Below are 12,871 nucleotides of genomic sequence, written 5' to 3'. Positions count from 1 at the left end.
TTCACCCTAATAAAAATATTCGTTTTTGTGCTAAATCACACATATAGATTGTACATATAATAAATTCATATCTCATCATCACTGATAAATGATAGCTAAATCATGATCAGGCATACAAAAGGAATTCGCTAAAGCCGTTCACTATTTTAAAGTGTCACGGTATCGTAACACCAATGTCCAAACTTAAGACATGTTATTGTTATTATTTCTCTATTGACTATGCGTAGCACTAATTGTCCAATATAGATATTGTTATTGATAGCATACTCATATTATTAAGAGTAGTATCCTCAGCCTCGTCCATTCCATTTATTATAAATACTCTTTATTTTTCCTCTTCTTAAATCTTTAGTTAACTTTAACATCAATAAGCTCTGACAAGAATTCTAATCGATCCTATTGTTTTTTTCTACCTTTTTTTCTGCAAAACTATCCTCTTTAAGCCTACTTTTGCTACAGTTTTTTCTCATTATTTTTATACGTGCATTTTATCAAATATCACAATCTTGTCTAAATTGAATGTCGGTTTAACTAACGTAGCACATAAATATCCAGATGATGAAGATTCTGAAGATATTCAATTTGAAAACGCTAACTATGATCCATCGGATAAATATGATCCTGAAAATGCTGATTATGGTAATTTAAGTGAAAGAGAACAATTGATGAGCTTTATTAAACCGTCTATTAAACGAAATGCTGAAATTAAACCGGGTCAGTTTTGTAACATTCCTGAAAGTATCGTCAGAATACCTATCAAAAAGAATGCATCAAACTGTTATATCCGACAGTATCCGTTACCTTACCATGCTCGACCTAAAATAAAGAAACAATTAGCCGAATGGTTAAGTTCAGGGGTCGTAGTAGAAAGTAAGCCAAGTAATAGATTTAATTCACCGTTATTAGCAATTGGAAAAAAGGATGAAAACATTAATCTTACCAACACCAGAGTCTGTCTTGATCTGAGAAGACAAAACATGAATATTGATGATTCTTTGGTAGAAGATTTTGCCGTCCCTAATATCCAAGATATTTTTGACAAGGTATCCACAGGAGTTGTATTTAGTCAGCTTGATTTAAAGTCTGCATACAATAGCTTCAAAGTGGATGAAGCCAGTCAAGAAGTACTATCTTTTATGTTTGATGACAAAACATATAAATGGGTAGGAACTTGCTTTGGTCTCAAATTTGTAACTAGTCAATTTTGCCGGGTCATGAATATTATATTTAATGGTGAAGCCCAAATAGCAACCTACGTTGATGATTGTTGTATTTTCTCTGATGCTAAGAGTTATGCCAGTATCGTAAAGAGAGCAATCCATAAATTAACGGCTGCTACAGTATATCTTTTTAATAATTGCTCACATATCTGTTTATCATTTTTTAGGACTAACGGTACGCCTGTTTTATGATGTACGGTTAACGTAAGATTGAGATTACTCTAAATCGCTTCTTTTTGTTTCTAGTTTTGTTTTTTAGAGGATCAATACATTCATACGAAGCACTCTTTCTTGGTTTTATGTCTCGTTCGATGTCGGGTGCAAAAGACTGTAAACTTTATTATCTGCGTATTAGTGCCCTATTCATGGTTATGCCGTCTCTAAGAACGAATGTCGAAAAAGACTCTTTTCCTTATCATCATAAAAGATATTTCTGCTTCTCCATAGCCATTGTATATACGATAATAAAATCTGTTTAATAATTTATCTTGTGTTTTATATAAAATGATGACTGAATGATAATGAAATCAAGAACCATTGGTTGTTTTATACCGTTTTACGAATAAAAATATGAAAAAGCGAAACAACATTGGTTTGAAACACCAACAAAGTTGTTGTACTTTCCAACAAGTACTGTTTATAAATCAAACAAAGTTGTTGAAAGGTTCAACAAGAATTGTTTGTAAGATCAATAAAGTTGTTGAAAGGTTCAACAAGACTTGTATGTAAAACCAACAAAGTTGTTAAATAGTTCAACAAGACCTGTTTGTAAAATCAACAAATTTGTTTGCAAAAGCAATAAAGTTACATTCAACAAGTTTGTTGAAGTAATCAACAAGACTTGTTGATTTTGTCAACAAACTTGTTGGTAAACAAATCAATGCCAGCTATTTCTCAAACAACTACACACCCAGAGCAGCCATTGCCTTTCTAGGCTGAGTCACACACGGGTGAATGATAATCCCAAAAATAAATGAAATCCATTGGATGCTATTTTTTTTTAAAAAAAAAAGAATGCATAGCGTCCCCCCAAGGCTCCCCATTAAGACAAATTTGTGCATCATTGTTATTTTGTTTACATCCCAAGTGTCCCCCACCACTTCAGATCCGCCCCCAAATCATGTTTGCATGACGTGGACGGCTTTTCAAATGAACTTCACAAAAAATGAAAAAAAAAGGTCCTTTACGTTTTTTTTTATAACAAAATAATGTGTGAATGAATATATCTAAAAGTTTGGTAATCTTACGATTTTTTCCAAACTACAACGCGTGTTGAGAAGCCACCAAATGCTATCGAATTTTGATTTGTTAATACTCAACGTCGAAGAAGTGTCGTAATCCGAAGAGATAGGAGGTTGTGACATGTCCAGCACGAATTCAACGCGATTTTGTTCACGACCAGCAATTACAAAATCGTCACCTGGTAGTCTGCGAGTTATAACGTTGCCAGCAACATCTAAAACGCAGCTTTCATAAATACTTGATTGTGGACCTTGCGAAAAGGAGTCATGACAAACAAAATCATATGCTTGGACGAGGAAGTCTTGGCCGTTTTTCATAACAGTTTTACCAAGGGAAAGACCGCTTGACTTGGAACTGTTACCATTGCGAAAGACACCAGTAGTTCCAAGTGCAAGCTTTTTCTGGCTGTTGTTGTTGTCTAATAATTCAAGCTCGCTTTGATTAATCGTTGCATCAAACGATTCCAGAACTTTGACGCCACACGTTTCCCAAAGTGAAGAGGACGGATCCTTAACGAATAAACCACCTTGACTGATATGACGAAGCATGAACTCTTCGGCAAATCGAACAGCAACATCTCGCCCACCGTTCTGTCTGTTAGTATGGCACAACAGCTCACGCATGAACTTGTGTTGCTACTCACCTCGTTCAGTCTCGGTATGAGGACCACCGGAAAACCGTTCAACATCTTGCGAAATATGGATCAATAAATGGGATTTCAGTCGGTTGCACAATGACGAAAAGTTCCTTTTGGTGATAGCTTCTGTTCCAGCAGCAGCAGATCTTCTTCTAGTCAAAACGGTCGTATGATGTAAGTCGTCCATAGCTGTGATGGTCTTCGACACAGTTATATCTAATATTTGCTTGTAGTAGTGAAAATTGTTGATTTTTTCCATGTATACCAGTGAAGCGAGTAAGCCGAGATTGTCAAAGCATTCAAACATGGATCTAAAGGAATCTTGATTTTCATCGAACAATGAAGAATTGAAAAAGTTTGCTTTTTGCAAAAGTGTTGGGAGTAGTTGTACGAGGATTTTAAAATCTCTTCCGACAAAAGAGCGAAATGCGGTTAATGAAGATGTAAGGTTGCGATGCAATACTTTGGAGTTGTAGTTTCGGAAAAATTGAGTTAACAGTTGAAGCTGTACATCGTTTAAAAAAAAGTCACGAGCGAGTTTAAAACATTATGGTCATTCCCAAAAGCAAAGTGTGCAAGATTTCTACAGGCAAATCTTGAGACAAATCGACCGCCTTTAACTTCAACAAATCCTCGGCATCTGTCAGCTTGAACCCGATTTCTCCCTATTTGTTCAAACTTCCAGGTTCTTTTATGTTTCCTTGGTTTGTTACCCGCCCTCTGTTAGGAAGATAAACCGGGGATGCACGCTCTGGTTGTTCCGGGTTTACAAAGGAAAGAAAATCTTCTAATGTTCTTAACTCAGCAGTGTACGTTTCGGAGCTATACCTCAAGGCTATTGGCTGTTTTCCAGTGGTCATAGGCTTTGGTGGATCAGCTTGCCAATAACAGAATCTACATGGGTGATTAGCCCTAATCCTTTGCTTAAGGCTAGTTCCGCCTGACGAACGTTGTCTCCACGAAAAAACAGTACAGGTGCAATCACAAAAACGTTTTTTTGAAGTTCGGCATCATACATCACTATTCCTTTTTCCAGATCGAGTAAATCTTCTGTCAAAGGCTTAACCATTTCCATTGCGGTGACTTTGTGATTACTGGTACACAGAAAGAAATGATTTTCGTACTTGTTGCTCTCCTCAAGATCGAACGCAGCAATGTTCATCACCCAGCTGTGAAATCAGTTCCATTTTTTAGATCTATTGCCGCTAGTATGGTCCGAAAACAAAGAAATAGGAACTACCCGAACTGTCATTTGTCGATTCGAACTGACATATGGTACTCGCTCACGAAATTTGAGGCCTTCAGTCATCATGACAAAATGGCGTGGAATCAGTTGATTGAAAGATGTATATCTCACTTCACCACTATTGTCAATTATTTTGGAGCATAATCGAGGATGGCATTGTTCATGAAGCTGCAAAACCGTCATACAAAAAAGTATATCTGTTACAGGAATGTTGGATCCAGTTGAATCAATAGCTGCTGACTGGAAATTATCTGTAAAATCGATGGGAAAAACGTTGACAAAGAGGCCATCGTTCACTGTCAGAAATTTAGCGATAATATATAGCTGTTGTTGGCGTTGTCGTTGATTTGGGCGGGTACTGACTACATCACCAATCCAAAAATCCGTATCAGCATTTGTGAATTCTTTAGCTACCATTGGCAACTGGAAATGTTTATTATCTTTCCATTTCCGTCCTTGATTCAAATGATAACGCTGGTTTGGAGTGAAATCTGGTAACGATTTAAAAAGTTTAGTTTTTTGCTGATTAGCCATAACCAATCGCAAATGATTCGAGGGCTTTATGAAAAATAATTCCACAGACCGGTCATCTCCCTTTGGAATAGTAGCCTTATCAACTTCAAGACGAGGGAATTTTCTTCTGGTGTCATGGCTTTTGCAAATACGATCATCCTTTGGTATGTTGCGCAGAGGATTAAATCCTTCTGGTCTTTGCTGAATCAAATCCCTTTCTTGAAGGGATGTCGTAATCAATTCGCGCAGCAAATGCATGGTCTTCTTTATTAATCGGATGGATGTTCTGTCTTGTGAACCCTTAAAGAACATCAAGATCTTCATTTCCATTTCATTTTTAAAAGGATAAAAAGGATTAGAGCTAAAGACAGATGTAATTTGATAGGTATAGGTCCTTCAACTTCATCATTGCCTGACTCAGAAAGAGACTCATCATCAGATTCAAACGGATAGGCAAGGTTAGCACCGTCATCCTCTTCCGAGCTATCAAAATAATCATTGGCATCGGCGGTTTCAGCGGTTTCATCTACTGGATTATGGTTATCGTTTGTAGGAGAACTATCAATGATGTTTTGGTAAGTATATGTATTTTTTGAAGTCTTTTTTGTTTTTATAGTAATTCGTACTCAACATGTGCGTTACTTGCACGCCCATGGATGATTCTTTGATGACGGTTAAAGTTAGTATTGGTTGTGAGATTTATGTTACAACTTGTGCAGAAAGTATCATCATTGTGAATAGAGAATACGTTAAAAGACATTGCTTTGCGTTGTGAGTATAATTGAAATTATGAAGTTTGGCAAAACATTTTCACTGCCTTCATTTAGAGATTTGGTCTCATGCAGTGTAACAAAATGCTGATGCTTTTAAATCACATTTTTTCTTTTTTTTTCTCCTTTCTCTCTTCTTTCTTTCTTTTTTAATCAAAAATATGATTAACTTGAGTTTTGTTTTTAAGAAGCCATCGTCTTAAGGTAATTAATACACATATTATAAGAACCTCGTTAACAGTTCATTAATCAACAGGAAATTGAATGCAAGTATTGCTTTGTGTACTGTGGGTAATATACACGCGTTTTTGTTAATCCTTATTTTCTGTGCATTTATTAACATATTATATCTTCTCCAAAGCTGCTTTTCACTCTTGGCGTTCTGAACCTAGTAAGGTATGACATTTCCATCTTTTTCATATCATTTTTCCTTTATAAAATGATTTTTTTTAGTGTATTGTTCCCTCTGTTTCTCCCTCTCTTAAAATTACAAGGTACGCGTGTTTAGGATAATACCAATACTACCTTTATGTTCTCTAACATGCTTTTTACAATAGTATCTTCCTCTTTCATATTTTGGTATTTGCTTTTATCGCGTTACGACTGGGCATCCCCATCCAAAGCAACCGTTTTTTATGATTATTTGTATACATTTTTATCCAATAAAATTTTATTATTTTAATGCTACGTAATCGCTTTTATATCGTTTTTTGACCCCCAATGAAGACCCCCAATAGACCCCCAATAGACCCCCAATAGACCCCCAAAGAGCACCCCCAAAGACCCCCCAGCTCACTTCCCCCCATTCCCAAAACGGTTCGAAATCATTCACCGATGTTTACAAATAAACCTGCAAAAAAATCCTCTGGGTGTGTAAGTAGGAGTCACTTGAAATTAACTTGCTACTTCCATATTTTTTTGGATGGAAAATGGGAAACCGTGCTTAAATACTAGCGAGTACGGAGGAAGTTATTAAAAATATCACCAATTGGTATGGTTGATACTTTTTTGCCAACAACCAGTACTGATAAATAATTTTAATAGTTTTAGCATGATAAAAGAAATGTCTCCACTTCACATGGGGTAAACATCAACGGAATTGACACCGTATGTACCTTCACAATTTTTTAAATACATAAAAAACTCGACAATATAAACAAATAATACTTTCTCGGACACTTCTAAAGGACTGACCCAGTTTAGACAGCTTAAGAAGAACACTGTAGGTTCATGGAACAAGTATGAGAACAAAACACCAATTAATCGCCACCAGCCAAAAGATACCTTAATAAAAGTATAATTTACTTAAAGGGAAAAATAGTTTTCAGAAGTCGAAAAACATTTTTAAAGAGGTAGGAATAGTTTTAATAAAATGCCAATAGCCTGGGCTGTCTAATTACATTGTTAAAAAAGTCTCTACCATAAGGGAGGTAAGACACGACACAGTCAGACATAGAAGCCAAAAAATACTTGGGTCAACTACGCTAAACTTTTGACGGACACAGTAATAAGCCTTTTTATAATAGTGCTAGCTTTAAATAGAGTATCTATCTACCAAACATTACGGACAGAAAACAATTATTGATCAGAAAACCACAGAAATTAGCAAAAATGTCGATGTTACAGAATACCTATTAATTATACCATATGCTTAAACAAGTAGTACTTGTAACAGTTTCATAATTGACTAGCTCGTGTTGAAACAAAATATGAACACCAAACAGTCATTGTTTATGAAGTAAGTCTAAAATTGTTGTAATAGTAATTAAAAATCGCGTACAAATCTTTGATTAACGATATCAAGTGATAGGGGAATATCTGTGAGGGTGGTAGTACTTGGTAGGGCAGCTTTAATTAAAATATAGAAATGAATCAGCAATGACACAAAGTGAGCAATGAATTTACTAAAAACACGAATAGTCAGTAGTTGATGGAATTTTTTAACAAAGCAGCACCTTTTGGCCGATTTAAATACTTCTGTCCTTTTCCAAAGACTATGTAAAATACAAACGAGATAGGCAGAACATAAACTGACTTGTTAATGAACCAAATACGTTATAAAATAAATAAAAAAAGGACACATAAACAAAAACAGAAAAATATTTCTCGGAAGTTGAAAGAAACTTTTAAGGAGATGGGAAAAGATTTGTTAGGTTTAGAATAATAATGTTTGAGCGTAAAATCAATTAAAAAAGTGTAGAAAGGACGATAGTCCGTTTATATGTCAACTAGTATTTATAAATGGCTAAAATGTAGTATTTATTACGAATTCATTTCTAAGTAAATTGGAGTCACGTACAATATCAGCCGTAATAAGAAATCATCAAAACGCAAGGCGATTATTTATACACCAAACATCTACTTAGAGTGTATTTATGGAATGACCACGCGTAAGAAAGTAATAACTCCCAAAGCCTGAATAGCAACGTGACTCTATTTAACTATTTCTGTGCATAAAATTGCCAAACACAAAGATCTTCGGATCAGCTTGCAATAGTTGCAGTAACGATGGACAGGAAACCTAAAATATCTGACAGTTTGTTTGAAGAACTTCTTAGTAGGTTGCTAGTGATAGAAATTTTTTTGCAGTGTCTCGCCCTTGTTTGTACCAAGTAAAAGAAAGATTGATCGACGACTGAGAAAAAAGTACCGACATGTCAAAAAAAACCAAACAACAGGTAAGTAATGAGCCTTTGCACAAAACCCAGAATGGAAGGCATATTGAAGTAGTTTAAGATTTCATTAAACACCACGTACACCACGAGCAGAATCTGAAGATAATGAATTGAATCGGTATTGAACTAAATGTCTCCATGAATAAGTAGAAAATAAAAATATCACAAAATATTGTTTTAAGACAGTTTTACATGACCACAACAACAGCAGTAATTAAAATAACATCTAATACACTTCTCGCAAGAGTGTGAAAACGCGAAACTAAAGTGTGGTATCAATCAGAAAGAGATTGCCAGAAGGAAAATATTTTATGGAAAGACAGAAAAGTCTTTCTTAGAAGTTGAAAAGAATTTAAAAAGCTTATGAAAACATCGTAATAATCTAACTATGCCAAAAACCGTCACCCCAAGCTGTTTAAGCAACTACAAAAAGTCCATCGCCAAAAATGATTGAGTAAAGGACAAAATAATAAAGTAGGGACTATAAGGTCGGAGATTGTTGTACAAAATATAACAAACGATATGTGACCACATAATTAAATGTCTGTTTAATCGATCTAGCACATAAGAGGGCGACGTCCTAGAAAATATAGTAAGGATTAAACAACATTAAACAAAGTACCAAACGTACGAAGGCAATATAGGAATTGGTGGAAGATACATATTCTATCAAAGGATCTTGTTCGTCAACGGTTTTTTAGATAATTTTAGCGTACGCCAGAGAAGCGTTCCACCAAGTACAACGAGTTTACAATCATCATACAATCGTGATAAAGTGTATATGGAGTAGTTACTGAGTACGAGATAAAGTTTTCATCGGACGTATAAATGAAATGAGACATGCTGAATAACGTCTGGTATTTCCCATCGTCTTTTTGTGCGCAATTTATTGTTAATCCTTGCATATTCACAAAGTATAGACATAATAATTAAAAAGACGAGAATGGCCTAACTTTAGTTCGTTACGACAACATCCGGAAATGAAGGAGAAGCCGAATGGATATAGATTAAGATAGAGAGTATATCAACACACGCCATGTAAGAAAAACACCAATTGACGCATTGTTGGACTAAATACTTTATTGAAATCAAGAAAAAAAAGATAATATCATAAAATAATAGTTTCTTAGTGACGTTTATATGATGGGACCTTGATAAATCGCTCTCCCATGACATGCTATTAATCTTCATAACTGTTAAGAACCAGCCGTCTAAACATGGCGCACTAGCAGAAAGAAAGGCAAACAAAATAAATGTTTTACGTAAATATATACAAAAAAAATATTAAAAGTCTGAATGAATTTATAGCGTCATGGGAGCAGTGCAAATATATTCAGAATTGGCTGCAATATGTAAACAAAAGGCTAGATAGGTCTTGTTATCAAATAATTCCTAAAAAAATGACGAAGTCATAAAATTTTATCAAGCCTGAAAGTATGTACAGGTCACAATTAAGGAGAACTGTCACGCTACATATCATACATAGTTATGGATTTTAGAGAAAAACCCATATACGTTACTTGGAATGAAAATGGACAAGGAACAAAAAATAAAATACCAGCAAAATATTGAGAGCAACATTAAATCCAAGAGCGTCAAGAAGCAAATAAAATAACGTATCCAGGTCGATTAAGGTGACAAGAGACCCTAGTATTAAAGAAAAAGGTAATTGCCAAGACGACAGACAATTCAATTTACCAAGTAACTAAGACAACAAGATATCTAAGGCGACGAGATATCTTGGACAACAATATCAGGAAGATAATATGATATCTATGACAGCAAGACATACGGGATAACAGTATATCCAAGATGTCAATGTTACTAAGGTAACGAAATAACCAAGGCAATAATGTGTCTGAGGCAACGAAATCGTTCAGACAACATGATATCCACGACAACGAGAAATATAAGACAACCAGATAAATTAGACAGCCAGATATCCAAGGCAACGACAAATCTAAGCGGATAATGTATCTAAGATACAAGATAACTAAAACAACAGGGTATCCAAGTGAGCAAGTAACGAAGACAACTATATGACTACGACAGCAAGACACCGACATATCTACGACAACCGTATCCATAAGACAACCAGGTAAGTAAGACAACCGTATCCATAAGACAACCAGGTAAGTAAGACAACCGTATCCATAAGACAACCAGGTAAGTAAGACAACCGTATCCATAAGACAACCAAGTATGCAAGACAACCGTATCCATAAGACAACCAAGTATGCAAGACAATTAAGTCCGTAGAGCAACAAGATAGTTAATACAACATGATATCAAAGATAACAAGTATTGACGAAAGGAATGCGAGTAAGACAAGCAGATATGTAAGACAACAAAATTACAAGGATTCAAAGGTTTCTATGACAACACGTAACAAAGCAACCAGGTCAGTAGGAAAACAAGATATCTATAACAACAATATAACTAAGAAAACAGCATATCTATGACAACAAGATACCTATGGCAACAAGTAAGCTAGGACAACAAGAGATCTATGACAACTCCATATATATGACAACAACAACAAAAAAAAACGATGACTACCAGAAAACTATAACTACGAAAGATCTATGACTACCAGATAACTATTCCTACGAAATAACTATAACAAATAGATAACTATAACAACTCGATACATATCACAAATAGATAACTATGAGTAATCATATCACCATGACAATACAGATAACTATGAGTACAGATAACTATGCCTACGAGATAACTATGACAATACAGATAACTATGAGTAATCATATCACCATGACAATATAGATAACTATGAGTACCAGATAACTATGCCTACGAGATAACTATAACAACTCGATACATATCACAAATAGATAACTATGACTAATCATACCAATATGACAACACAGATCACTACGAATACAAAGATAACCATGACTACCAGATATCTATAACAACCACATAACTATGTCAACTAGTTAACTATGATAAATACATAAGCATGTCAAATAAATACCTATGACAACTAAATACCTATGACAACAGGAATGAATATGCTAACTAGATTTCTAGGCCAACTAGAATTCTATGCCAACAAAAAGGAATAACGACGACAATTAGATCATTACGATAAATACAACACTATGAAGATCAGTTATCACCATGACTAGGATTAAGCACAATGACTAAGAATGATCACTATGAATATGATTAATCACCATGACTAAGATTGATCACCACGACTAAGAATAATCACCATGACTAAGATTGATCACCATGACTAAGAATAATCACCATGACTATGATTAATCATTACGACCGATATTGGACACTATGACTATGATTATTCAATAAGACCACGATCATCCCCTAGACAACCGTCCAGACATAGACAACTATTCTCTCCTAGGCAACTATCCTCACCAAGACAACTATCCTCACCAAGACAACCCCATGATCACCAAGATAACCCATTATCACCAAGATAACGAGACTACAATTGATAATAAGAAAATAAGAATACACAGATTAGAAAGTAACTAAGACAACGAGGAAGAGGAAACAATACAAAACTTAAAAGAAAATGATATCCATGACACCACAATAACATAGACAACAATATATCAACGATAAGAACGTATCCAAGACAACGAGGATAACTACGATAGCAAAAGTTATATGACAACAGGAAAACCAAGGATACTAAGTAACTAAGACATCACTAAGACAACTAGACAACCATGACAGCATAAGTACCATGCCATGAAACTATAGATATGGATATTATCGACCACTATGACAATATTTGATAACCAAGACTAATAAGGATCAAATGACAAATATAGATCACTACGACTATTAAGGATCACCATAACTATTAATGATCACAAAGACTATTAATTAACAAAAAACTGTTGCACTCGACAACCATGTTGCCCACGACAACCATGTTGCCCTCGACAACCAGTTGCCCACGACAACCATGTTGCCCACGACAACCATGTTGCCCTCGACAACCAGTTGCCCACGACAACCATGTTGCCCACGACAACCATGTTGCCCTCGACAACCAGTTGCCCACGACAACCATGTTGCCCACGACAACCATGTTGCCCTCGACAACCATGTTGCCCACGACAACCATGTTGCCCTCGACAACCAATTGCCCACGACAACCATGTTGCCCTCGACAACTCTGTTGCCATCGACAACTCTGTTGACCTCGACAACTCTGTTGCCCTCGACAACTCTGTTGCCCTCGACAACTCTGTTGCCCTCGACAACGATGTTGCCCTCGACAACTCTGTTGCCCTCGACAACTCTGTTGCCCTCGACAACTCTGTTGCCCTCGACAACGATGTTGCCCTCGACAACGATGTTGCCCTCGACAACGATGTTGACCTCGACAACGACGAAGCCTACAAAAAGGGAGAAAAAGAAGAAAAATATAAATTATTTAGGGTTAGGGTTAGGGTTAGGGTTAGGGTTAGGGTTAGGGTTAGGGTTAGGGTTAGGGTTAGGGTTAGGGTTAGGGTTAGGGTTAGGGTTAGGGTTAGGGTTAGGGTTAGGGTTAGGGTTAGGTTAGG

General features: G+C 35.8%; 5 protein-coding genes across 5 annotated transcripts; 2 read left to right on the top strand and 3 right to left on the bottom strand.

The window, feature by feature from the left end:
• Positions 1-1,429: 1,429 nt before the first annotated feature.
• Positions 1,430-1,699, top strand: EV154DRAFT_533517 (uncharacterized protein; the record flags this gene model as incomplete). The annotated part of the gene is made up of 1 exon (XM_051603979.1): positions 1,430-1,699. A coding segment is annotated over one exon (270 nt), but the record flags the coding sequence as incomplete, so codon positions are not given.
• A 747-nt stretch (positions 1,700-2,446) lies between these two features.
• EV154DRAFT_584455 (uncharacterized protein) lies at positions 2,447-4,298 on the bottom strand (the record flags this gene model as incomplete). The annotated part of the gene is made up of 5 exons (XM_051606736.1): positions 3,998-4,298; positions 3,837-3,941; positions 3,687-3,764; positions 3,106-3,604; positions 2,447-3,039 (listed from the first exon to the last, which is right to left on the bottom strand). The coding sequence occupies exons 1-5, from the start codon at positions 4,259-4,261 to the stop codon at positions 2,447-2,449; spliced, it is 1,539 nt and encodes a 512-aa protein (XP_051450174.1). The 5' UTR covers positions 4,262-4,298.
• Positions 4,125-5,618, bottom strand: EV154DRAFT_584452 (uncharacterized protein; the record flags this gene model as incomplete). The annotated part of the gene is made up of 3 exons (XM_051606735.1): positions 4,125-5,219; positions 5,276-5,416; positions 5,485-5,618. 3 exons carry the CDS (start codon positions 5,616-5,618, stop codon positions 4,277-4,279), a joined length of 1,218 nt encoding a protein of 405 aa, XP_051450173.1. The 3' UTR covers positions 4,125-4,276.
• A 3,987-nt stretch (positions 5,619-9,605) lies between these two features.
• EV154DRAFT_488760 (uncharacterized protein) lies at positions 9,606-10,492 on the bottom strand (the record flags this gene model as incomplete). The annotated part of the gene is made up of 3 exons (XM_051599179.1): positions 9,606-9,695; positions 9,862-9,950; positions 10,096-10,492. The coding sequence occupies 3 exons, from the start codon at positions 10,490-10,492 to the stop codon at positions 9,606-9,608; spliced, it is 576 nt and encodes a 191-aa protein (XP_051450172.1).
• A 1,963-nt stretch (positions 10,493-12,455) lies between these two features.
• EV154DRAFT_408425 (uncharacterized protein) lies at positions 12,456-12,707 on the top strand (the record flags this gene model as incomplete). The annotated part of the gene is made up of 1 exon (XM_051595354.1): positions 12,456-12,707. A coding segment is annotated over one exon (252 nt), but the record flags the coding sequence as incomplete, so codon positions are not given.
• Positions 12,708-12,871: the final 164 nt, after the last annotated feature.

Source organism: Mucor mucedo (genome assembly GCF_025094135.1).
Source record: "Mucor mucedo strain NRRL 3635 chromosome Unknown EV154scaffold_282, whole genome shotgun sequence".
NCBI classification, from domain to species: Eukaryota; Fungi; Mucoromycota; class Mucoromycetes; order Mucorales; family Mucoraceae; genus Mucor; species Mucor mucedo.
Note: the sequence above shows the minus strand (reverse complement) of the source record. Positions and strands in the feature narration are given on the sequence as shown.